The following is a 26378-nucleotide window of genomic DNA, read 5'->3' as shown; positions in this document are numbered from 1 at the left end:
GTCCTTCCCTACTCGAATCGTGTGTTAGGAAGGTCCTAGCTAAGCCAGTGGGGAGAACTTCACCCTAAGCCCCGGATTCTACTCCAAGACCTGGAAGTTGACAGCTTGGCTGCCCTGCTCCTGGATCTGCCTCCTCTCACCATCTCATTTCTTCTCCCAGGATTGCAGTGGGTTCACCTGGAGGAGAGCTGACTGACTGCCCTGGGGTACTGCTGACCTCCAGCAGAGTTGAGCCAAAATGTCCCCGGAATCTAAAAAGCTTTTCAACATCATTATTTTAGGAATTGCCTTTATGTTTATCTTCACCGCCTTTCAAACTTGTGGAAATGTAGCGGTGAGTTGGACTTCGTTCTCCCTCCTTTGCAGTGTTTGTCATAATGCATTCCAAAAATGATTATGTCTAATAGTACGCTAAAGTTTCACCTTTTATTTTGTCACCTAACACTTCCTCGCTTTCCATGATAAGACTTGATTTCATCTCTTAGTGGGGTCGTTTATTTCTCTGATCTGATTTGGGGTTTATATATTGACCTATTCATTTTTGTTATCTGTATTAAAGACTGTATTAGTACTTGGACAGTTAAGGGAATAAACGTAAAGCCTAGTTATAGATGGTCTTCAGCCCTCCCCACCTGACCTGCCCGCCTTTGGTTTGCTTCCATTCTGTACTCCTTTCCCTTCTCTCCTGTTGGGATTTCTGTATTAAGTATCCAGCATCTTGAATTTTTACTTTATTCTCACTACTTGGAGACAGATTTTCTGAGGGGGAGGGAGATTACAAAACGTTTTCATTGATTAGTTTTATTTTCTACACAGCAAACTGTCATCAGGAGCCTAAATAGTACAGATTTTCATGGCAGTGGATATACCAGGTATCGTACTGTATGATTGGCTCTACTTTGTATATCCTAGAAATTGCTTAAAAGTTCATCAGAGTCACAGACAACATAAGATACTGTGATTGGATTGTTTTTTCTTCTCTGTATCTAGACTGTTTAGGGGAACATAATGTGATAAAGGTGATGAGTTTAGGTTTCAAGTAGAATTAGACACTGAGTTTGAAATACGAGGTTCAAAATTTAATTGCTGTGGTATTTTGGGAAATTGCTTCTATGTGATCAGTTTCCTTGCTCAGCTTAATGTGTGTAAAGCACTTAGCAGAGTGGCTGGCATTTAATAAGCACTCAGGTATTGTCATAATTACATCTTCCCAATGCTAAACAGAGGATATTTTATAAGACTCTTGAAATATTTGTTGGTCTTCTTGTTTTTCTAATTTCATAATTATTAATATACTGTCATCAGGAGCTTTTAGATTTCAGTTAAGGTGTTTAAGGTGTTTAGTGGCAATTTTACAGGTGGAGAAAATGAAGTGAAAAGCTCTTCATAGGTCACTAGTACATTGTGATTGAAGTTGGGAATGTAACTCATACATGCATATAAACACAAACAGATTTCTTAATTTCTCTGTGGTTAAATGCTAGATGAGTGCAATTGTGCGGTAGTTTGAGCATTCTTTTGCATTCTCACATGCTAGTAAAGTAATGCTCGAAATTCTCCAAGCCAGGCTTCAGCAATACGTGAAGCGTGAATTCCCTGAGTTCAAGCTGGTTTTAGAAAAGGCAGAGGAACCAGAGATCAAATTGCCAACATCCGTTGGATCATGGAAAAAGCAAGAGAGTTCCAGAAAAACATCTGTTTCTGCTTTATTGACTATGCCAAAGCCTTTGATTGTGTGGATCACAATAAACTGTGGAAAATTCTGAAAGAGATGGGAATACCAGACCACCTAACCTGCCTCTTGAGAAATCTGTATGCAAGTCAAGAAGCAACAGTTAGAACTTGACATGGAACAAAAGACTGGTTCCAAATAAGAAAAGGAGTACGTCAAGGCTGTATATTGTTACCCTGCTTATTTAACTTCTATGCAGAGTACATCATGAGAAACGCTGGACTGGAAGAAACACAAGCTGGAATCAAGATTGCCAGGAGAAATATCAATCACCTCAGATATGCAGATGACACCACCCTTATGGCAGAAAGTGAAGAGGAGCTAAAAAGCCTCTTGATGAAAGTGAAAGAGGAGAGCGAAAAAGTTGGCTTAAAGCTCAACATTCAGAAAACGAAGATCATGGCATCCGGTCCCATCACTTCATGGGGAATAGATGGGGAAACAGTGGAAACAGTGTCAGACTTTATTTTTTTGGGGCTCCAAAATCACTGCAGATGGTGACTGCAGCCATGAAATTAAAAGACGCTTACTCCTTGGAAGAAAAGTTATTACCAACCTAGATAGTATATTGAAAAGCAGAGACATTACTTTGCCAACTAAAGTCCATCTAGTCAAGGCTATGGTTTTTTCTGTGGTCGTGTATGGATGTAAGAGTTGGTCTGTGAAGAAGGCTGAGTGCCGAAGAATTGATGCTTTTGAACTGTGGTGTTGGAGAAGACTCTTGAGAGTCCCTTGGACTGCAGGGAGATCCAACCAGTCCATTCTGAAGGAGATCAACCCTGGGATTTCTTTGAAAGGAATGATGCTAAAGCTGAAACTCCAATACTTTGGCCACCTCATGCGAAGAGTTGACTCATTGGAAAAGACCCTGATGCTGGGAGGGATTGGGGGGAGGAGGAGAAGGGGATGACAGAGGATGAGATGGCTGGATGGCATCACTGACTTGATGGACGTGAGTCTGAGTGAACTCTAGGAGTTGGTAATGGACAGGGAGGCCTGGCGTGCTGCAATTCATGGGGTCGCAAAGAGTCAGACACGACGGAGTGATTGAACTGAACTGAATAATAATATCACAATTTTTACTAATGTGTTTTCTTCATATATATATTGTAAAGAACAGGTGAAAGAACCATTGGTATTTGAGAAATTCATACAAGCTAAAGAATGATTTACTTTGGATTTATAAATAGTGGCTTATAAACTTTTGAAATGGTCTTAGTCACACTTTGCTACATGTATACTGGGACCAGGTCTGCAGTAGCTGAATAATGTTCAAGTGAACCATTCAGTTCAGTTCAGTTGCTCAGTTGTGTCCGACTCTTTTTGACCCCATGAACCACACCACTACAAAATTCTCCAAGCCAGGCTTCAGTAGTACATGAACTGTGAACTTCCAGATGTTCAAGCTGGTTTTAGAAAAGGCCAGAGGAACTGGAGATCAAATTGCCAACATCCGCTGAATCATCGAAAAAGCAAGAAAGTTCCAGAAAAACATCTATTTCTGCTTTATTGACTATGCCAAAGCCTTTGACTGTGTGGATCACAATAAACTGGAAAATTCTGAAAGAGATGGGAATACCTCTTGAGAAATCTGTGTGCAGGTCAGGAAGCAACAGTTAGAACTGGACATGGAACAAAAGACTGGTTCCAAATAGGAAAAGGAGTATGTCAAGGCTGTGTATTGTCACCCTGTTTATTTAACTTACATGCAGAGTACATCATGAGAAACGCTGGGCTGGAAGAAGCACAAGCTGAAATCAAGATTGCTGGGAGAAATATCAGTAACCTTGGATATGCAGATGACACCACCCTTATGGCAGAAAGTGAAGAGGAGCTAAAAAGCCTCTTGATGAAAGTGAAAGAGGAGAGCGGAAAATGTTGGCTTAAAGCTCAACATTCAGAAAACAAAGATCATGGCAACTGGTCCCATCACTTCATGGGAAATAGATAGGGAAATAGTGGAAACAGTGTTAGACTTTATTTTTGGGGGCTCCAAAATCACTGCAGATGGTGACTGCAGCCATGAAATTAAAAGACGCTTACTCCTTGGAAGAAAAGTTATGACCAGCCTAAATAGCATATTGAAAAGCAGAGATATTACCTTGCCAACAAAGGTCCATCTAGTCAAGGCTATGCTTTCTCCAGTGGTCAGGTATGGATGTGAGAGTTGGACTGTGAAGAAAGCTGAGCACCAAAGAATTGATGCTTTTGAACTGTGGTGTTGGAGAAGACTCTTGAGAGCCCCTTGGACTGCAAGGAGATCCAACCAGTCCATCCTAAAGGAGATCAGTCATGGCTATTCATTGGAAGGACTGATGCTAAAGCTGAAACTCCAATAATTTGGCCACCTCATGAGAAGAGTTGACTCATTGGAAAAGACCCTGATGCTGGGAGGGATTGGGCAGAGGAGAAGGGGACGACAGAGCATGAGATGGTTGGATGGCATCACCAACTCAATGGACATAAGTCTGAGTGAACTCGGGGAGTTGATGATGGACAGAGAGGCTTGGTGTGCTGCGATTTGTGGGGTTGCAAAGAGTTGGACACGACTGAGCAACTGAACTGAACTGAATTGAAGCGCAGCATGCCAGGCCTCCCTGTCCATCACCATTCCTCGGAGTCCACCCAAACCCATGTTCATTGAGTCGGTGATGCCATCCAACTGTCTCATCCTCTGTCATCCCCTTTTCCTGTCCTCAATCTTTCCCAGCATCAGGGTCTTTTCAAATGAGTCAGCTCTTCGCATCATGTGGCCAACATATTGGAGTTTCAGCTTCAACATCAGTCCTACCAATGGACACCCAGGACTGATCTCCTTTAGGATGGACTGGTTGGATCCGCTTCCAGTCCAAAGGACTCTCAAGAGTGAGCCATTACGTTGAGTTAAATAAATTCTGATTTAAACAAGTTATAGCTACATGATTATTTATAGCAGTGAGATTTCATGCCACTGCCAGGAGTTGTCAGCTAAATCTGTAGGGCAGACTGGTTGATGAGGGCCTCTGGAATCAGATTCCCAGGGATGAGATTCTGGTTCCACCATTGACTAGCTGTCCAGCTGTACTTTTGACAAGTTGCTTGACCCCTCTGTATTTCACTTCTCTTTTCCATAAAAAATAATATGATCTTCATGGAGTTGTGTTAGCTGCTATAATAATTCACTGGTACATTAAAATTCATATTGTCCAAGGCAGACTGATTCTTTTCATTTGACAGGACTTCAATATTTTGAACAAGTGAAAACTTTAATGTGACATTCAGTGTAAGAAAGTAGTTATGAATTCTGACTAAATAATATGAGTGGTTATTACAAAAAAACCAAAACTGTAGACTCTAATTAGGTTTGAAAAAAATTGAGCTTTGAGACAGTGTTTCAAGAGTTTTTTTTTTTCCCTTTTGTATGTTATGTGTGCAGCATGGCAATTATTTATGGAGTGTTCTCTGCTTCAAATTTGATTACACCATCAGTGGTTGCCATTGTAGGACCTCAACTCTCTATGTTTGCTAGTGGTTTATTTTACAGGTAAGTAATCCCGTTTTCTTTCATTTAATCAGAATGCCTTCAGCTTCTTTCAAGCACATAGTAAACTTGTGCTTTGAACTTGCTGACTTGATTGGAATAGATTATAGGTAGCATTTTAGAGGTTTGGCTCTCTACTTGATGCTTAGTGGTACTATTGTTTTAAAGTGATGGGATTTGTGTATATTTGCTTTTCTTTTGCCACTAATATATATAATATCCAAAAACCTTTCTATAGGCTTGAAAAGAACTCAAGTAATAATCTTAAGTAGATTAATGGGAATTAAATTTTTTCTGGGATACAGAACTGTAGTCCCACTGTGTGCTGAGCTGTTTGGCAAAGGCCAGTTGCAAACCTCATTCAATGTCTGAGTTCACAAATTTGAAATAGTAAGTTAAGAAATGACATTCGTCCTCTTTTTTCCAACACTGGAGAAGCCCTTTACAGCTTGAATTTTGAAAGAAGAGATCCCTCAGAACTGATTCCTAGAAGGCATAATTGACATTCTGTTTCAGGTATTGTTTGACTGTAATACGTTGACCTGTTATATTTTAGCATGTACATTGCCGTTTTTATCCAGCCTTTCCCGTGGTCCTTCTACACAGCCTCTGTTTTCATTGGAATTGCAGCTGCTGGTAAGCATTTTGATTTCTATTTTCTGAGTCTAAGAGTATTGTTTATATGTTTAATATATAAAGCTAAATGCTTTCATTCCCTTGATAAACTCTTGATTTGAATTTTAGTACTTTGGACAGCACAAGGAAACTGCCTGACAATAAATTCAGATGAGCACACTATTGGGAGAAACAGTGGAATTTTCTGGGCACTCTTACAATTTAGGTAATAATTCTTATGGCTCCATCTTTCCTATAATTCTTTTTTTTTTTTTTTTTTTGGTCAGACCATTTTTTTAGATCCCAATTGTGTTGAGAACTCAGATCTTCTTTTTACACGAGTTAAGTTCCTAGGTACATGTCATAGAGACTTAAAATTTTATGGGATTAGTTAAAGATGCATGGATCTACCTCACTGAAATTTATTATTAGCAAATGGAAAATAATATTAACCATAATGTATATAGCATTTGCTATACTTTAGGTGGCTCACTGGTAAAGAACCCGCCTGCCAATGCAGATTGGGTTCAATCCTGTGGAGCAAGTGTATGATACCCACTCCAGTATTCTTGCCTGGAGAACACCAGTGGACAGGGGAACCTGACAGTCCATAGGGTCACAAAGAGTCAGATAGGACTGAGGTGACTTGCGGGCATGCATACTTTGTATATATCTTACATACTACTGGGCTGTTTAGGGCTTCCCTGGTGGCTCAGAGGTTAAAGCATCTGCCTCCAATGCAGGAGACCCGGGTTCAATCCCTGGGTCGGGAAGATCCCCTGGAGAAGGAAATGGCAACTCACTCCAGTATTCTTGCCTGGAGAATCCCATGGACTGAGGAGCCTGGTGGGCTGCAGTCCACAGGGTCACAAAGAGTCGGACACGACTCAGTGACTTTACTTACTTACTGGGCTCTTTAATCTCAGTAATAGTTACAATCTCCTGTGATCAGAAGGTATTATCTCCAACAAAAGCTTAACTAAAAGTTAAGTAACTTATCCAATCATGTAGATTCCAAAGGCCATGTCCTTCCCACCCAGTTATGCTACTTGACAACTGTTAACAATTAAATTTTCAAACAGAGACTAACTCTATGGCCACTGAAGGATACAGCATGTTATGTATTTCCACAGTAAAAAGCAACAGCAGGCATGCTGTCATGGAATCTGTCCTGAGGATTTACCCTCATATCCTAAATGCCTAAAATTTTGGCTTTGATAAGGCTTAACAAAAAAAAGAAATGCAAAAAGGCAAAATGGTTGTCTCAGGAGGTCTTACAAATAGCTGAGAAAAGAAGAGAAGCTAAGGGCAGAGGAGAAAAGGAAAGATACGGCCATTTGAATGCAGAATTCCAAAGAATATCAAGGAGAGATAAGAAAGCCTTCCTCAGTGATCAGTGCAAAGAAATAGAGGAAAACAATAGAATGGGAAAGACTAGAAAATTAGAGATACCAAGGGAACATTTCATTGCAGAGATGGGCACAATAAAGGACAGAAATGGTATGGACCTAACAGAAGCAGAAGATATTAAGAAGAGGTGGCAAGAATATACAGAAGAACAATACAAAACAGATCTTCATGACCCAGATAACGACAATGGTGTGATCACTCACCTAGAGCCAGACATCCTGGAATACGAAGTCAAGTGGGCCTTAGGAAGCATTACCAGCACCCATCTCACACACTAGCAAAGTAATGCTCAAAATTCTCTAAGCTAGGTTTCAACAGTACATGAACCATGAACTTCCAGATGTTCAAGCTGGATTTAGAAAAGGCAGAGGAACCAGAGATCAAATTGCCAACATCTGTTGGATCATCGAAAAAGCAAGAGAGTTCCAGAAAAACATCTACTGCTTTATTGACTATGCCAAAGCTTTTGTGTGGATCACAACAAACTGTGGAAAATTCTTAATGAGATGGAAATACTAGACCACCTGACCTGTCTCTTGAGAAATCTGTATGCAGGTCAAGAAGCAACAGTTAGAACTGGACATGGAACAACAGACTGGTTCCAAATCAGGAAAGGAGTACGTCAAGGCTGCATACTGTCACTCTGCTTATTTATCTTATATGCAGAGAAATCCTGGACTGGATGAACCACAAGCTGGAATCAAGATTGCTGGGAGAAATATCAATAACCTCAGATATGCAGATGACACCGCCTTTATGGCAGAAAACGAAGAAGAACTGAAGAGCCTCTTGATGAAAGTAAAAGAGGAAAGTGAAAAAGTTGGCTTAAAACTCAACATTCAGAAAACTAAGATCATGGCATTCAGTCCCATCACTTCGTGGCAAATAGATGGGGAAACAGTGGAATCAAAAACTTTATTTTTTTGGTCTCCAAAATCACTGCAGATGGTGACTGCAGCCATGAAATGAAAAGATGCTTGCTCCTTGGAGGAAAAGCTGTGACCAATCTAGACAGCATATTAAAAAGCAGAGACATTACTTTGCCAATGAAGGTCCATCTAGTCAAAGCTATGGTTTTTCTAGTAGTCATGTATGAATGTGAGAGACCGTAAAGAAAGCTGAGCGCTGAAGAACTGATGCTTTTGAACTGTGGAGAAGACTCTTGAGAGCCCCTTGGACTGCAAGGAGATCCAACCAGTCCATCCTAAAGAAAATCAGTCTTGAATATTCACTGGAAGGACTGATACTGAAGCTGAAACTCCAGTACTTTGACCACCTGATGCAAAGAACTGACTCACTGGGAAAGATTGAAGGCAGGAGGAGAAGGGAACAACAGAGGATGAGATGGTTGGAAGGCATCACTGACTCTATGGACAGAAGTTTGAGTAAGCTCTGGGATTTGGTGAAGGACAGGGAAGCATGGCATGCTTCAGTCCTTGGAGTCGCAAAGAGCTGGACACGACTGAGCGACTAAACTGAACTGAAGGCTTAACAAATATGAATATTGTTTTAAGGGGTTGTATATTAAGAAACTGGAGTGTAAGTGAATGATTCCTTCCCTGTTGCTGTTTAGTCGCTCAGTCCTGTCTGACTCTTGTGACCCCAAGGAATGTAGCCCTGCCAGTCTCCTCTGTCCATGGGATTTCCCAGGTAAGAATACAACAAAGGAGTGGGTTGCCATTTCCTTCTCCAGGGGATCTTCCCAACCCAGGGATAGCAGGTAGATTCTTTACCGCTGAGCCATCAGGGAAGCCCGATTTTTTCCCAAGGAAAGTGCTAAATAAAGTATTTGATTAGATGCAGATTAACGAAATCATTGATATTTTCACCAGTTCTTTACAGAATTTTAGAGGTAGAGTAAACTTGTTTCCTGGGTGTCATTTCCAGACTCCAATACATCACATGTTTCAAAGTGAGTCAGGTCTTTGGAAGCCAGTTCTGAATCAGGTTGCTGTCATGTGGAAGGAGACTGAGTTCCCTTTGGGTCAGTTGAGTTTTTCAGAAAGAGGGTGAAGTCAGTACTTCTAAATGACTTAGGGCAGGTAGATAACTTCATTGTGTAGGCCTCTCTCTCTCTCTTTTTTTTTTTAACAAGGAATGGAAAAATTATTTTAAAGCCCATAAATATGAAAATAACTTCCCAACATCCTCTTCCTCCTTTTCTTCCCCCAGCTTGTTCTTTGGAAATCTCTACATATATTTTGCTTGGCAAGGGAAAACTCAGATATCAGGTTTGTTTTATTCACTGTGCTTTATTCAGGTACATTCAAAGTAAAATAGCAGTTCCATGAAAATTCCCAGTATGCTTGGTTCAGATTATTTTAGTGAACGTGGGTACTCTTAAGTCCTCTCAGATTTTTGCTTTTAATATCTTCCCTTGGATTATATTATTATACTAGGATTTACACTTCAAGTAGCATCTCAAAGTGTGGGAGAAGATTGTATATGTGTGGGTAGACTAATCAGTTGTCAAAAGAGTTTTTAATTCAGTTGTTTTGTCTATACTCTGATTAAAAGAATATGATCAAGTTCTTATGCTGTTTTTCTTCTGGCTTATTAGTATTTCTCTAACTGAAAGACAGAGGTGGATGTATCCTATTTATCTCTTTGTCCTAGGTTTTTACTGATGCAGTAAAATTAGTGATAAAGTATGTGAATAGTTACAAACAAAATACTGAACGTGATACTGACTCTGGAATTGTTTGTGTGGCTAGTGCTGTCTACTTTCAACTTCTTCTTTCTCCCTAGAGAGTGACCGAAGAACAGTGTTTATCGCCCTAACAGTGATTAGCCTTGTGGGGACAGTACTTTTCTTTCTCATTCGGAAACCAGATTCTGAAAATGTCCTGGGAGAAGATGAATCTTCTGATGACCAGGACTTGGACATCAACGAGTAAGAAGTTGGAAACATTCCTTTCTATTTAAAGCTATATTTTGAATAGATAACAGTCTAGAAATTACAAACCTGTTATAGCCCTAACTGATATCCAGCATTGGGCAGACATGAGGGGAAAGTTTTAAAGCAAATAAGCAGAGAAAGAAGATAAAGAGAAGCTGTCAGGGAGGAAGAAGGGAAAGGAAGATAGAGGTGGGGGAGGTAGCTAAAAGGTTTGTGGAGGGATTTTAGTCTCATCCCAGGTCACATTCTGTGTGACCCTGGACAGTAGCAATGTTCCGCTGACTTTCTCTAGGCCTCAATTTCCTCCTACAGTTCAGCAGACATCTTCTGTGTTTTAATGTGTGAGCATATGGGCTCATAAAGTTAAATAGAAAATAGTCCTGGGTCACTTTCTTGGATCCAGGCTTAAACATTTCCAATCATGTGGTGCAAGTGAGTGGCAAGGCCACCAACAGTCATCATAGACGAGCCGTGGTTACACCCACGCTCTGGATTTTGCACTAACCTATGATGGTAGTTTCCACTGACATAATCCCTGCAGGGAAATAAGTACATAGTCCTGTTTTTCTAAAAATTGTGAGTAACCTTGAGCATATTTCTTATGTATTTGGCTGTGTTGGGTCTTAGTTGCAGTATGTGAAATCTTGGCTGCGGCATGCGGGATTTTTTAGCTGCGGCATGCAGGGATTTTTAGTTGTGGCATGTGGGTTCTTTAGTTGTGGCATGTGGGATCTAGTTTCCTGACCAGGGATTGAACCCAGGCCCTCTGCACTGGGGGCATGGAGTCTTAGCCACTGGACCACCAGGGAAGTCCCATGTTATTATTACTATTATTTTTTACAAAAGTTTATTTTTAAATGTACAGCAGGCTCTAAAACAACACTTCATTCTAGCTATAGGTGGCAACAGATGTCATAGCTGGAAATCCAGATGTTTAAATAGGAATGGAATTAAGGGCCTTGATTTCCTCACGCACGAGGAACAGCTTGCTTTTTAATAGATTTCTTAATTCCACTTGTGGCCAGGGGGCCATTCCCTGAGACCTCTTCTTTCCATTTCTGCTTGAATCTCTTATCTTCCTCATCCATCCCCTCGGCCTGGTTCTTGGGCTGCTTCAGCGGCTGCTTGCCATCTTCAAGGCCAGACATGGCGCCTTCTGCCCCTTTCCCAGGTCCTGCCGCTGAAAGCAGGGGCCTGTTTAAGTTGTAAGTGAAACTATCTAAAACCTTGCAGGTGATTTCTCTGCAGGTCATTATCTAGATTTGAAGAAAGGGGAATAAGAAGTCTTTACCACTCTTGTGTTACGTGAATTGATAAATTGTGAATCTTGCCTTATAGAATTTTATCTGTTGTTAAAAATTTTGCATTGAACTTTCTGTGCTGCCTTTTTAAAGCTCCAAAAGGGCATAAAATTCTCCAGTCACAGGATCATTAAGCATTCAGAATTTGCACTGTTCCAAGCAAAAGAGAGGTGTTTATACGAGTATACATATGTATATATATCACATTTTTAAAAGCGTAAACCAATGGATATTGGAGAAGGGGTCTCCAAATGACACACATTTAGCAAAAATTCAACATTCATTCAGCAAATGTTAGGGGCTGTGAAGACAAATACAATCCATCCCTGTGTTCAGGGAACTTCATTGCTAGGTAAGGGATCATGTAACTGTCATAAGGTGCAGTGCGGAGTGGTTCTGCTCCACCTTGTAGATCTTTCTGTCTTCCTGAATTGTCTTCCCAATCTTGAAACTTCTATGTCTTTATTCTATAAAGAGCACCATTCATGCACCAGCCGTCTTCCGAAAGGTAGGGAAGAAGTAATGAGCAAGACAGAGAAGTCCCTCTTGTTATGAAACTTAATTGTAGACCGGCTGGTAGTCACCATGCATGTTAAGAAAACAGCAGAGTGAGTTCTGCCAGACAGTGAGAGGGGGAGGTGGTGGAGAGCAGGGTGGTGAGAAGGTGTGACAATCAGCTGATGTCTGTTGCAACAAAGGCCAGGTGTGGAAGGGAGTGTGGTGGCTGCTGGAGGGCCCGCGGGATGCGCACGGTGCAAGTGGGAGCATCCACAGCGGACAGAGATGACTGCATCAGGATATGGCGGGAGTTTGGATTTTGTTTTATTATTATTTTTTTGATTTTGTTCTTGATATGATCCGAAGGCACTGAGGACATGCGTGGGGTCTGACTTTAAAGGTTCCATAAAGTGGAGTCCACTCGGAATGATTTACAGTGAGTTGATTATATTTCAATAGTCTATAGCCTACAAATCAGTTCCTGCTTATTTGGGGCCTGGAGTGTGAAATAATATATCCACCCTGGTGGCTCTGTGGTAATGAACCCACCTGCCAAGCAGGAGGCGCAGGTTCAATCCCTGGGTTGGGAAGATCCCCTGGAGAAGGCAGTGGCAACCTGCTCCAGTATTCTTGCCTGGGAAATCACAGAGGAGCCTGGCAGGCTGCAGTCCATGGGGTCACAAAGAGTTGGATACGACTGAGTGGCTAAAACACCACCACCACCACCCAATCTTATCCAAGTACAAGGTGAGGGTACTATCATTAAATGGAGTCTACAGAGTACTCACTTCCAGGGATGGCATGAGGTGTGGTTTTTGTTTTTTAATTTAATTTATTTTTAGTTGAAGGATAGTTGCTTTACAGCGTTGTGTTGGTTTCTGTCATGCATCAGCATGAATCAGCCGTAGGTATACATATGTCCCCTCCCTCTTGAGCCTCCCTCAGGCATGAGTTTTTATGGTGGGGGAAAATGTTTTCCTATTGGTTAAAACATATTACCTTTTTTGTGTCAGTGATTTAAGTCACCTGCTCTCCTTTAGGTTTTTTTCTTTCGGTTTGTTTGTAAATGATATCTTTTCAAGATCTAGGAGTAGACTTGGCTGATAGGATGAGAAGTGTAATTTCTTACAGACTTTCTTACCATGACCTGCAAACACTTACCCTTAAGTTACTGTATCTCATTTCCTTCTCACAGGTAAGTGATAGTGTCCCTGTTTTATAAATGAGAAAGTAAAAGAGAAATGAAGCCACTTGTCTAAAACCACACAACTAATAAGTGGCAAAGCAAGACTCCACATCGAAGCCCACGTTTTTAACCAGTTGGTGATACTACGCCCAAACCCATATAGCTGGTGATGGTGTTGCTTTTAACACTGAAGAACCACAGAGTAATTTTTTATGTAGTTGGAGTGGTGGAAATTGAGCCCTTACGATTTGTTTTTATAGTTTAGAAACAGCAAGGTAGAGGAGATTTTTGTCCTGCCTGAAGTATCATTTCTTTCTTTCCTTTTAAAATTTTTTTCCTTTTTTTGTCCGGGTTGGGTCTTTGTACAGCTTGTGGGCTTTCTCTCGTTGTGGCTAGGGCTTTTCATTGCGGTGCATGGGCTTTTCCTGACAGGCTGTAGAGCGTGCAGAGAAGTACCATTTCTGAAAAAGACATGCATGACTCTGTGTCATAAATTTAATGGGAGCGAATCATGTTCTGTGGTTAATAAAGAGCCACCCAAGTAGCCCTTTACTCACAGTCTCTGAAGCAAGGACACCTTGGAGCAGGGAGCACCGAGGCCACTGAAGTGTTTACCAGACCACATAGAGAACAGATCTTTTACAGACTTAAATGAAAATGTGGTCGTTTTTTTGTTTGTTCTCTTTTTCAATTTTCTGGGGAAAAACTTTTTTCTTTTTATCTTTTCAGGTCTCCCCAGAGCAACATGACAAAGGCAGTAGATGCATTTAGTAAGTATTTTCTGTATCAGAAGTGCAGGAACTGTTCAGGAATAACTTTCCCCCTTTCTCTGGTAGCTTTGCATTGACAATACCCCAGTATTTTGACGTTTCTAGGTATACTGCTCTGAAATCCGCTTGTCTTCTCAATAAGTATCTCTAACGTGAGGCCTGTGAGGGATGGAGAATAATTCAGTGCCCTACCTGAGTGCGTGTGTGAGGGAGGCCCGAGGAGGAGGCAGCAGAGGTTTAGGAGTTTATAGGAGGAAGTAAGGACACAGACCATTTCTTCAAGCATTGCTTGTCACTCCTTAGAAGAGAACAGAGGCTCAGGTGACCCAATAATGTGTAAGACCAATCATCCTCATCTGTTGAGGGTTCTTCCTGGCTAAACCTCTTGATGTGTTTTATTTTGTTCTCACGACAAATCTGTGAGTATCATATAATACATATATATCATTATCTCCATTTTATAGAAAAGAAAACAGGCTTTGGCAAAATTATTTACTCAAGGTCAAACAAGGAATTTCCTTCTTGTTATGAGAGGCCTAGAAAGACCTGTTGGCTGCTTTGGTGAACGTGCAGTCAGGCAAAGGGAGGGTGATGACCTTCAGGCTTATGGGCTGGTTCATCCAGCTTCCGTAAGACTGGATGCAGCCTCTATACGCTGAACCCCCGCCTCTGGATGTCTCTTAATATTAGCCAGATTCGGGATGTACTTTCTAGATAGTTGTACCAGCTTTGCCTCAACTTCTCTGTAAAATGAGACACTAACACAGTGAGGGCCTCATGCTTTTTATCACAGAGCTGGTTGGTTACCTATTGTAGGATTTGGTAGTAATAGGATATTGGGCTGTTAAGTTTGAATGGGGAGAAAGAAGGCAGCAGCTAAAAAAGATAAGGCATATAAGGTGTTATAGGGCAAGAAAATTTAAATTTAGGCAATGGTTCCTGGAAGGTGGGGAGGAATATGAAGTTAGGAGGTGGCAATGAAGCTGAAGGTAAAGAGAAAGGGAAAAGAATGTCCAGGCTTTAATTTGCTTGTGAGCCAATGTTTTGTTTATTATTTAATCATGATATTCCTTCAGCTGATGCTGTAGTAGGTATTGAGTAGAAAGGATTCCTGCTTATTTAAAGGCACTTTAGTTCCTCAGCTCAATGTATATGTTTAATGCAATTCTAGAAAATTTCAATGAGGATTTTTAAATTTATTTTTTGGTCCTGATAAAAGGTTCCTCTGGAAGAATAAACATGTCAATAGCCAACAGAATTTTTTAAAAGAACTTTCCGTAGTAAATATCAGAACCTGTTATGAATTCATTTGAAAACACTGGAATACAGACAGCACTGGAACAGAAGTTTAGACGCAGGTCTGTGTTCATAAAGGAGCGTGGAATACTGTAAAAGAGTCTTAAAAGCAAGGCCAGACAGTTGACTGCATGGGAAAAGTGTGAACTCGTACTTCCAATCTTATACTAAAATTCCATGTAGATTAAATGTAAAAATGAAACCATAATAGAAATTAATTTGGTAGAGGAAAGCCTTTCACAGGTCTGTCAAACACTAAGGGGAAAGTATGTTCTTTTTTACCTAAAATATAAACTTTCGATCTCTTACAATAATCAAATAAAATTAAAATGGCAGGGAAAATATTTACAGTATATGATAAAGGGTTATGAACCAATAAGAAAGGCATGCGTTGGAACTGTGGTGTTGGAGAGAAGACTCTTGAGAGTCCCTTGGGCTGCAAGGAGATCAAACTAGTCAGTCCTAAAGGAAATCAGTCCTGAATATTCATTGGAAGTACTGATGCCGAAGGTGAAACTCCGATAATTTGGCCACATGATGCCAAGAACTGACTCATTGGAAAAGACCCTGATGCTGGGAAAGATTGAAGGCCAGAGAAGAAGGGGATGACAGAGGATGAGATGGTTGGATGGCGTCACCGACTTAATGGGCTTGAATTTGAGCAAGCTCTGGGAATTGGTGACGGACAGGGAAGCCTGGCGTGCTGCAGTCCATGGGGTCACAAAGAATCAGACACGACTGAGCAACTGAACTGAAGAAAGGCATAAACACTCCAGTAGAAAAAAAGTTATAAACAAAGGAAAGTTATTAAAAACTGTAAGAAGTTTTCTGTTAAATTTCCAAAGATAGATAAATCTCAGTATATAGGCTGTAGGTACTTAAATGCACAAGACCACATTGTTAAGAATATAGTCCTTGTATTACTTTCTGAAGATAGATTTATCAGTAAGAATCAAAAGCCTTAAAAATGTTTATCCCTTTACTCCAGCAATTCCACTAATAGGATTATCCTCAGGAAATAATTAAGAATTTCCCCCAAGATTTAGTTACTATTTATATTAGTGAGAAATAGAAATAATTTAAATATTCAAGTACAAAGCAGCTATCCAATAGATTACTGTAGCCATTAAAATGATTACTACAAATGTTAAAAAATGTTTGCTTTGTTATGAAAATAAATTGTAAAACAGTAAAAGTAGTGAAATTTCTTTTTAAATAGCATAAAGCCTAGGAGGAGACTCATTAAGGTGTTAGATTATGGTTATTTTCCTTAATAGAATAACTTTATTGAGATGTAATTCACATACTATACAGTTCACCCACTTAGATAATTCAGTGGTTTTTAGTATATTCAGAGAGTTGCGCAGATATCACCATAATTGACTTTAAAACCTATTCAGGTAGTTACCTGGTCTAGTGATTAGGATTCAGTACACATATGGCCAAAATTAAAAATTTAGAACCTAATTATCACCCCCAAAAGAATCTCTTTGACCATCAGCAGTCAGTTCCCATTTTCTTCCCATTAGTAATCACTTTCCATTTCCTCTCCCAACCCCAACCCCAGCCCTAGTTATCCAGTAATCTACTTTCTGTCTACAGATTTGCCTATACTGGACATTTTGTATAAGTGGAGTCATAGGGCTAGTGGTCTTCTGTGATGGGATTCTTAGCATCAGTTTTTGTGTGGACATTGTTTTCAGAGTTCTTGGCTGTGTACCCAGGAGTAGTGGGCTTGCTGGGCTCTGTGGTATCTGTGTTAAATCTTTTAGGAGCTACCAGGTTGTTTTCCAAAGTGGCGGTACCATTTTACATTCCCACCAGCAATGGACGAAAGTTCCAATTTCTCCACTTTCTAGAGTTATCTTTTTGATTATAGCTATCCTAGCCCCTGATGGTTCAGACGATAAAGAATCTGCCTGCAATGTGGGAGACCCGGGTTCGATCCCTGGGTGAAGATCGCCTGGAGAAGGAAATGGCAACCCACTCCAGTATTCTTGCCTGGAGAATTCCATGGATAGAGGAGCCTGGTGGGTTATAGTCCAGAGGGTTGCAAAAGTTGGACATGACCGAGGGACTAGCACTGTCCTAGTAGGTGTAAAGTGATTTTTTTCTGGCTTTGATTTGCATTTCCCCAGTATCTAAGATGTTGAGCGTATTTTTATATGCTTATAGGCATTTCATCTCTTCTTTGGAGAAATTTCTGCTCAGATCTTTGGCTCATTTTTTAATTGGGTTATTTGTATTATTATTATTATTATTTTGGCCACACCGTGTGACTTGTTCCCCGACCAGGGATTGAACCCCAGCCCTCAGAAGTGGAAGTGCTGAGTCTTAACCGGTGAACTGCCAGGGAATTCCTTGTCTTTTTATTATTAAATTGTAAGAGTTCTTTATATATTCTAGATGAAAGTCCCTTATATATATAATTTACAAATATTTTCTTCTATTCTTCAGGTTGATTTTTCTCATTTTCTTGGTAGTATCTTTTAAATCATAGAATTTTTAAATTTTTGATGAAGTGTGATTTATCTACTTTATCTTCTGTTGTGTGCGCTTTTGGTGTCCTAGGAAGACTCCAAGTCACAAAGATTTATTCCTGTATTTTTTTTGTAAGAGTTTTATAGTTTTAGCTTTTACATTTTGTTCTGTGATCCATTTGAGTCAGGTTTTATGGATGTTGTGATGTAGGAATCCAGCATCATTCTTTTGCACGAGATCAGTCATTCTAGCACCATTTGCTAGAAATACTGTTCTTTCTCCCATTGAATTGTGTTGGCACCCCTGTTAAAAATCAAATGACTGTGAATGTAGTTTATTTCTCAATATGCCTGTTCTTATGCCAGTACCATGCTGTGTTGATTATTGTAAATTTTGAGTCTTCATCTTTGTTCTTTTTCAAGATTATTTTGGCTGTTATCAGTCCTTTGAATTTGCATATGAATTTTAGGATCAGTTTGTCAGTTTCCTCAAATGAATTATATTGGTTTTTTTTTTTTTTGATAAATGATTTTTTTTGAGAAGTTTTAGGTTCACAGCAAAATTGTCAATAGACAGAGATTTCCCATACATGTCCTGCCCTCACCCATGTGTAACCTTCCCTGTTAACCGTTGTCCCCCATCATTGTACTTTTGTTAAAGACTGATGAATGCACAGTGACACAGCATCATAACCTAGAGTCTGTTGTTTACATTAGGGTTCCTGCTTGGTGGTGTACGTTTTATAGGTTTGGACAAATGTATGAGGACATGAATTCACCATATAGGATCATACTAGATTATTTTTCTTTTTAGGTTGTGTTTTAAAATTTCCTTTTGTTAGCTAAATCTTCTGATTACTCAAAAGCAAATATGCTTTGCTAATATGATTTTTCTAATTAAAAATACTGTTTTAAACTTTGTTAATCAAGTATTTTTTTCTGGAAATATATGAAAATGATTGGTGAAAATATCTTACTGATTTTATGGAGAAATTCAGGACAGAGTGTCTATGACTGATGTGAGTTTCCTAGTCATCCACTGAGTAGGAACTGAAAGCTGGATCCCCCATTAGTTTAGGATCCTAGATAAGTGGCCTGAAGTTATGAAATGTGAGCAGGTTCAAGACAGTTAAAATGTGCAGCTTTTAGAAATGCATTTTCCACTGTAGATTTCAACTCAGTTAAACAACAAAAATTAAAAATTAAAGGGATCAGAAACAACTGAGCAGAACTAAGGTTTCAGTCCTCAGATCCAGAGTCTGAGAATCTCAGGAAGTGGTGCTATCCCGGCTTGGGGTGCTCAAAAACCTCTGGGCTGACTCTGACCTTGAGTCCAGCCTTAAAGCTGCCCTGGGACAGTTGCTTAGAGAAGTTAGCACTTTGCCAACTGTTGACTCCCTAACCTTTAATCAGGTCTGTTGGAATAGTCTGTTGTTTTGTTCTGTTTCTTTTCTCTGTTTCATGTTTTATTTGCTTTCATGAGCGTTGGAAAAGGTGTTAGAGCAAACACAACTCTAGAATATATTTAAACAGTTGAAATCAACATTTTACTTACAGGGCAGGTTTAGTTCATATGTTAAGCATTTTAATCTGAATCATTAACCTGTGTCCCAGTGTCTCTGTTTACTAGCATTATTGACAACAAGTAATAATGAATTGGTTGAATGAATATTTTAGAATTTTTGTTTGGTTGACTAAAATCTAGTGAAGTACTCCTAATTTTTTTTTCTTTTTTTTGGGCAGAAAAGTCTCTGAAGTTATGTGTCACCAAGGAGATGCTCCTTCTTAGCGTTACAACTGCTTATACAGGTAATGGACTTAATTACAGTATTGGTTTTCTGTAACTGCGTAATGACAGTAAGTGTCGAAAACAGTAACAGTGTTCAGTTTCAGTTCAGTTCAGTCGCTCAGTCGTGTCCGACTCTTTGCAACCCCATGAATCGCAGCATGCCATGCCTCCCTGTCCATCACCACCTCCCGGAGTTCACTCAGACTCACGTCCATCGAGTCCGTGATGCCATCCAGCCATCTCATCCTCGGTCGTCCCCTTCTCGTCCTGCTCCCAATCCCTCCCAGCATCAGTCTTTTCCAATGAGTCAACTCTTTGCATGAGGTGGCCAAAGTACTGGAGTTTCAGCTTCAGCATCATTCCTTCCAAAGAAATCCCAAGGTTGATCTCCTTCAGAATGGACTGGTTGAATCTCCTTGCAGTCCAAGAGACTCTCAAGAGTCTTCTCCAGCACCACAGTTCAAAAGCATCAATTCTTCGGTGCTCAGCCATCTTCACAGTCCAATTCTCACATCCATACATGACCACAGAAAAAACCATAGCCTTGACTAGATGGACCTTAGTTGGCAAAGTAATGTCTCTGCTTTTCAATATACTATCTAGGTTGGTCATAACTTTTCTTCCAAGGAGTAAGCGTCTTTTAATTTCATGGCTGCAATCACCATCTGCAGTGATTTTGGAGCCCCCAAAAAATAAAGTCTGACACTGTTTCCACTGTTTCTCCATCTATTCCCCATGAAGTGATGGGACCGGGTGCCATGATCTTCGTTTTCTGAATGTTGAGCTTTAAGCCAACTTTTTCGCTCTCCTCTTTCGCTTACTTTCTCACAATTCTGTACATTGACCTGTCTCAGTGAAATGGTTTTTCTGATGGTCTCAGCTGGGGTCTCTTGTGGCTACTTAAGTTATAGTGTAGCTGGGGCTAAAACTTCCAAGGTAGTTTCATTTGCAGGTCTGGAGGGGTCTGATGCAAGCTGGATCTCATCTCTCTCCATGTCTCAGCATTTGTGTGACTCCTTCCCATGTTGGTGAAAGCAAATCACAGGGTCAGCCCAAATTCCACGTAGGGGAGGATTCTGTTCAAGGGCTTGAAAAGCAGGAGGCTTGATTCATCTCAACCAGTGATTTTAGGACAAAATGGAGTACTACAGAAAATAATCATGAGTAAATCTTTGCAACTTGGGTATGAATTAAGATAATTTCCAATAAAACAGGATGATTTCTGTGGCTTCCAGTGATAATGTGATATGGTCATAGGTGAAATAGGCTTAGGTCTTAAGGAAATCTGTTTCCTTGTCAAAAGTTGCTCTGATATGTCAGTTATTACTTTTGCCTTCACAGTTGACCCTTGGACAGTGAAGGGATGGGTTGGGTGTGCCGACCTCCCCTGTGATCAGAAGTCTTTGTGTGACTGTAGTCAGCCCTGGGCCTCCTGGTCTGCACAGTCGGCCAACTGTGGCCCCTGTAGCACTCTAGGGGCCTGCACAGTTCAAGCTCGATTTGTGCAGGGTTCAGCTCTATGTGCCTCATGGGTATAGGTAGAAACATCTTATTTTTGGGTCAAATAGAATGAGCATTAAATGTCTTCAAAATTCAGGTAAGCTTTTGTGACGTTAAGGAATCGGGTCTTCTACTGATTGGCTCTAATTTTTTACCCAAATTTTAAAAATTTCTTTTCCTGGAAAAACACGTTTAATTAAAACTTTTTTCTTTAAGCAAAAGTAGATAGTAGGTATTAGTCTTGCCATCATATGTTCCTGTTCCCTTGGAAAGCCATTAATAAGGATAATGAGCACTTTAGTGTCCTTGTTACAAGTTTATGTTAATTATGTCCCCTGTCCACCCCCTTACTGTGCAGAGTGACTGTTTTAACATCACGCTGTCTTTGCTTATTTGAGTTGTATGTTCTAACCTGAAATACGTGACAACTGCCATCTCGTGGCTAATTCCTTTTCATCAGTTATGGAAATGCTAGTTATACTCCCGCTAGGGGAGTAGCATTTCAGTCTGAGTGAATTTTGTTTTATACATGCATAGCTCAAATACTACTAGACAAAGAAAAAACCAGGAAAGGGAGACTGCTTTTTCAATACAAAATCCAGAGCTTTGTGATCCGCAGTTGGTTTACTCTAAGGGTGTAGAGACTTGAATGCAGAGAGCCAATTCTGGGACTTGAGTATCTGGATTTTGGTACCCACGGCATATACTGAAGGACAACTGTAATTTAAATCTGATTATTTTCTAAAGGTCTGGAACTGACTTTCTTCTCTGGTGTATATGGAACCTGTATTGGCGCTATAAATAAATTTGGAACAGAAGAGAAAAGCCTCATTGGACTTTCTGGCATTTTCATCGGCATTGGAGAAATTTTAGGTTGGTTTAAAAAATTTTTTTGCATTAAATCAGTTTGTTACAGTTATAATGGAAATTTTAAGTATATTTCACTTCTCTGTCCTTGGATTTCTATTTCTTCGCTTATTTTTATCCACTTGGGTATGTCTGGTTTTTCTTTTATTATCACTGTTCTAAAACTAAATTATAAAAACTTTTGCCAAGTAATTCAACACAAAGCCATAAGTAGGAAAACAAAGATTTTTGCTTTATGTTTCCCAGATTTTCCTCTTAAAATACTTAGGGAAGGTATATTAGAATCCCTGAATTTCTTGTTCTCTGGATCTCTGACATCAGTTGTATGTCCAGCAGTACAGTTCAATTCTGACACTAACTCTTAGAGTTAGCAGCAGACCACACAGGTTCAAGGGTACAATCCTGCAAGGCCAACCTCACTTCAGACGTCAGTCCAAGTCCCAAGTCCCCAGGCCACCTTCACTTCTGTCCAGCTTGGCTATACATTCAAGGGTTCCTACAACACCCCTGGGAAATGCTATACTTACTATTAAAGTTTATTAATATAAGGGTGCAGATGAACAGCCAGATGAAGAGCTACTTAGGGCAAAGCCCAAAGGACCCCTGGTGTAGGAACCTCTGTCCCCTTGGAGTCTAGGATGTGGTACCCTCTCGACACATGATGTAGTCATCACAGGAAGCTCTCCCAAACCTGTTGTGTGGGGATTTTTATGCAGGTCTCATCATGGTGGATTAAATCCCATGGCAGACTCAATCTCTAGCCCCTCTCCCCTCCCCTGAGATGGGAGGTGGGGCTGAACATTCTAGTTTTCTAATCAAGACTGGGTCCTTCTGGCAACCACCCTCCATCTTGACTAGAGCCACCCCCACAGTCCCTCAGGGGTCAGCATTAACTCAGGTGTGGTTGGAAGGGGTTAGTTAACTAGAGACACTCCTTTCACTGAGGAAACTCCTAGGGTTTTAGGAGCTCTATGCCAGAAAGCAGGGAGAAGAGGACAGGCTAAGAGCACACCTCTGTTTTGATTATGCCATCAGTTGCTCCTGCAGCGGTGACCCATGCAACAGTTGCAGTGGTGGATGCTGTGTAATGTGTGAGGAGCTTCCCCAAACTTTTCTGTGCATCCATTGCATGAACAAAACATGGAGCTTATATTTTTGGGGAAGAACACAGGCAGTAAAAAGTACTGAAATTTAGAATGTCAAAGTGATAAGCACTATGGAGAAAGGGGGGGAGGTTGGTGTATTGTTTTGTTCCCTATAATTAATTTTAGAACATTTTCATTGCCTTTTTCCAGGCAACTGCTAATCTGCTTTCTCTGTAGATTTGTTTATTCCGGACATCTCATGTGAATGGAATCATACAATTTGTATTTTTCTGTTGTCCCTGGCTTTTTTTACTTAACACAGTGTTTGCGGGTTTTTTTCAGGGTGTAGCATGTATCAGTACTTCATTTCTTTTTTCTTTTTTACTTCATTCCTCTTTATTACCAGATAATGTTTAGTCGTGTGGATCTACCACATTTTTATTCATCCGTTCATCGTGTCATGGACATTTGGGTGGTTTTCGCTTTTTGCCCATTATGAATAATGCTGCTGTGAACATATCTGTATAGTTTTTGTGTGATCTTATGTTTTATGTAAACCTAAGACTGAAATCGCTGGCTCAGGTGATAACTCTGTGTTTGACTGATTTGTCTAATGACAGGTCCTATTTTCCTGTTTCTTTGCATGCCTGGTAATGTGGATACTAGCCATTGTGAACTTTACCTTGTTGGGTGTGGGTTAACTTCTACATTCCTGTTCCTGTTCTGAGCTTTGTTCTTGGATGTGGTTCATTTACTTGGAAACAGTGTGAGTTTTTGAGTCTTGCTTTTAAAGTGTGTTGGATGGAACCAGAGTAGTGCTCAGAGGAGGGCTGATTATCTCTCTCCCCCAGGGGAAGACCCTTTCATGAATACCTAGTGAATAATATTTCCAATCTGGCTGGTGGGACCAGGTACTCTTCCCAGCCCAGGGTAGGGCACTAATGCCACTAATCCTCTTGGAAAGTTCTTTCTGATGTCTGCTGCTCACATCCTGTGCTGATCAGCTCTCCTTTCTGATGCCCTGTCTTGGAAACTCCGGCACCTTAGTCTCCTGTGGCCTTCCTCCTGCCTTCCCTCCCCTTCTGCCCCTCTTCCTGGTCTCCTTCCCCTCTCCTCCCCGCTCTGCTTCCGCCTTCCCCCTTTCTGAAGCCCATAGCCTCTCAGTCAGCTGGGGCAGCTGTGGGCCTCACCTCATTTGTTTTCTGTCTTTCCGAGATCACTGCCCTTTGTAACCTGAGAACCTGTGTCTTCAAAACCATTGTGTCATATTTTTGGTATTTTTTTTTTTTTAGACTGAGGGTAAATTCAGTTCCTGTTATTCCATCTTACCTAGAAGTCAGTCCTGATTTTTATAATTTCCTTTGTTTCAGCAGTTATTTCTTATTTTGTATATTCGTGCTTTCTTTTTCTTATTTTATTAAATTCACTATTTGTCCATTTATTTTTTCAAAACTAAATTTTTGATATGTTAACTTGGCCTTGGATTTTTTTGTTTGTTCATTGATCTTATAGGTGGAAGCCTCTTTGGCCTGCTGAGCAAGAATAATCGTTTTGGTAGGAATCCAGTTGTGCTGTTGGGCATCCTGGTGCATTTTATAGGTTTTTATTTAATATTTCTCAACATGCCTGGGGATGCCCCCATTGCTCCTGTTGAAGGCACTGACAGCAGCGCTTACATCAAACCCAGGTACAGTGGCTGCCCTTTTTCTAGTAAGTTAAGGAAGGGCAGGAGGTAAAGGATGGCTTGGAATTTAGAATGGAGCAATTAGTCTTTTTCTGTAAGTCTGTTATAAGGTCATTTGTCATGTGTTAATGGAGCCAGAATGAGTTTGAATAGAAATCCATAGAGAATCTCAAGTTATTTTCGTGATTGTTGGTTTTAACCTTTCTCCCCACTAAATCTTTTTCTTGATCTGTGTAGGATCATGTAAGTGTCTGATTTGAATTTTTTATCTCTGCCTTTTGAGCATTGAAATCTCTGGAAGTTTGGGCTTCAAGGAAGAGCAGTGAGGAATGAGGGGTGATCTGTCTGCTGGGTCGGCTGCCCAGTCCTTTCACAGTGTTTATGGCAGTTCTGTGGGTGTCATTTTATTGCACTCAACCCTCAAATTCATTGTCAATGTAGGCATTTATGTCTGGATCCACAAGCCAAGGGCAGCCCTGTCCCAGACACAGTGTTTGCTTCCCTGATAGTTAACTAGACTGTGAAGGTGAGAGCGTTTGGGCCTAAGTTCTTACTTTGTAAATTCCAGTGTTTATTCATTCTTGTTTCATAAACTTGTTTAAATTGGAGAGTAAAATGTTTTTGTGGGTGAGTTTCTGTTATGTGTTAAACGACTCTAACAAATATTACTATTAATGCTGACTCTCAATTTTTTTTTAATCAGCAAAGAAATTGCCATCTTCTGCAGCTTCCTGTTGGGTCTTGGAGACAGCTGCTTCAATACCCAGCTGCTTAGTATTTTAGGTTTTCTCTATTCTGAAGACAGTGCCCCGGCTTTTGCTGTCTTTAAATTTGTGCAGGTAAATTCTTCTTTAGACTGTGTTTAAAGGCGGGTCTTTTTTAAGTGCTATAACTTCATTTTCTTAATGTTTCTTAAATGAAAGTCCAGGAGATCCTTTAAAAGGATTTCTGATCAGAATGAGGAGACAGTAAGTACTGTGATCTCTTTTGTCCCATCACTCGTATAAGAGATTTTACATTCCTGCCTCTGCGACTCAGACTTCTTTCAGTAGATACTAGGATTCATGGTGTTCACAGATAACAAGTGTGCGTCTCACTGTGCATGCACATAATTCGATCACTCCAGTTTTTTTGTTTTTTGTTTTTTTTAACAAAATACTGTTTTAAATGGGGCTTCCCTAGTGGCTCAGATGGTAAAGCGTCTGTCTGCAATGCAGGGGACCTGGGTTCGATCCCTGGGTTGGGAAGATCCCCTGGAGAAGGAAATGGCAGCCCACTCCAGTATTCTTGCCTGGAAAATTCCATGGACCGCGGAGCCTGGTAGGTTACCGTCCGTGGGGTTGCAGAGTCGGACACGACTGTGCGACTTCACAGCAGACTATAGGTTACTTGATTATTCCCAACTCTCAGCGGGACTTGATGGTGTGTGTCTGTGAGCTGGTGACTAAGGAGGTGCCCTCTAGTGCAGAAAGAGCAGGGAGCAGTGACAAGAAGCCTTGGGTCAGAGCTGTGGGGTTTGTTGTAGAGTCAGCTGGTCACCTGTGCACGTTTCATGATCTGTTTTGTCTTCTTTATTCTTAGTCCATTTGCGCCGCCGTGGCGTTTTTCTACAGTAACTACCTTCTCCTTCATTGGCAACTCCTGGTCATGGTGATATTTGGGTTTTTTGGAACTGTCTCCTTCTTCACTGTGGAGTGGGAAGCTGCTGCCATTGTAGCCCGGGGCTCTGACTACCGAAGTATTTGA

At 40.5% G+C, this 26378-nt stretch overlaps 1 protein-coding gene across 2 annotated transcripts; it reads left to right on the top strand.

The window, feature by feature from the left end:
* Positions 1 to 238: 238 nt before the first annotated feature.
* Positions 239 to 26378, top strand: MFSD11 (major facilitator superfamily domain containing 11). 2 transcript variants are annotated; one of them, XM_068977894.1, is made up of 13 exons: positions 239 to 334; positions 817 to 872; positions 5148 to 5255; positions 5809 to 5888; positions 5997 to 6093; positions 9450 to 9508; positions 10026 to 10170; positions 13891 to 13931; positions 19451 to 19516; positions 21744 to 21869; positions 24461 to 24635; positions 25336 to 25471; positions 26214 to 26378. In XM_068977894.1, the coding sequence occupies exons 1-13, from the start codon at positions 239 to 241 to the stop codon at positions 26376 to 26378; spliced, it is 1350 nt and encodes a 449-aa protein (XP_068833995.1). The 2 variants fall into 2 exon arrangements, with proteins under 2 accessions (XP_068833995.1, XP_068833996.1); XM_068977895.1 differs by lacking the exons at positions 5997 to 6093; positions 9450 to 9508.

Source organism: Capricornis sumatraensis, chromosome 8 (assembly GCF_032405125.1).
Source record: "Capricornis sumatraensis isolate serow.1 chromosome 8, serow.2, whole genome shotgun sequence".
In the NCBI taxonomy this organism is placed as follows: domain Eukaryota; kingdom Metazoa; phylum Chordata; class Mammalia; order Artiodactyla; family Bovidae; genus Capricornis; species Capricornis sumatraensis.
Note: the sequence above shows the minus strand (reverse complement) of the source record. Positions and strands in the feature narration are given on the sequence as shown.

What these genes read in the sequence shown, in the direction of transcription:
- MFSD11 (XM_068977894.1), top strand. Translation starts at nt 239, where the DNA reads ATGTCCCCGGAATCTAAAAAGCTTTTCAACATCATTATTTTAGGAATT. An exon ending in AAACTTGTGGAAATGTAGCG is followed by an intron (nt 335 to 816) that starts GTGAGTTGGACT and finishes TTTTCTACACAG; the next exon opens with CAAACTGTCATCAGGAGCCT. An exon ending in CATGGCAGTGGATATACCAG is followed by an intron (nt 873 to 5,147) that starts GTATCGTACTGT and finishes TTATGTGTGCAG; the next exon opens with CATGGCAATTATTTATGGAG.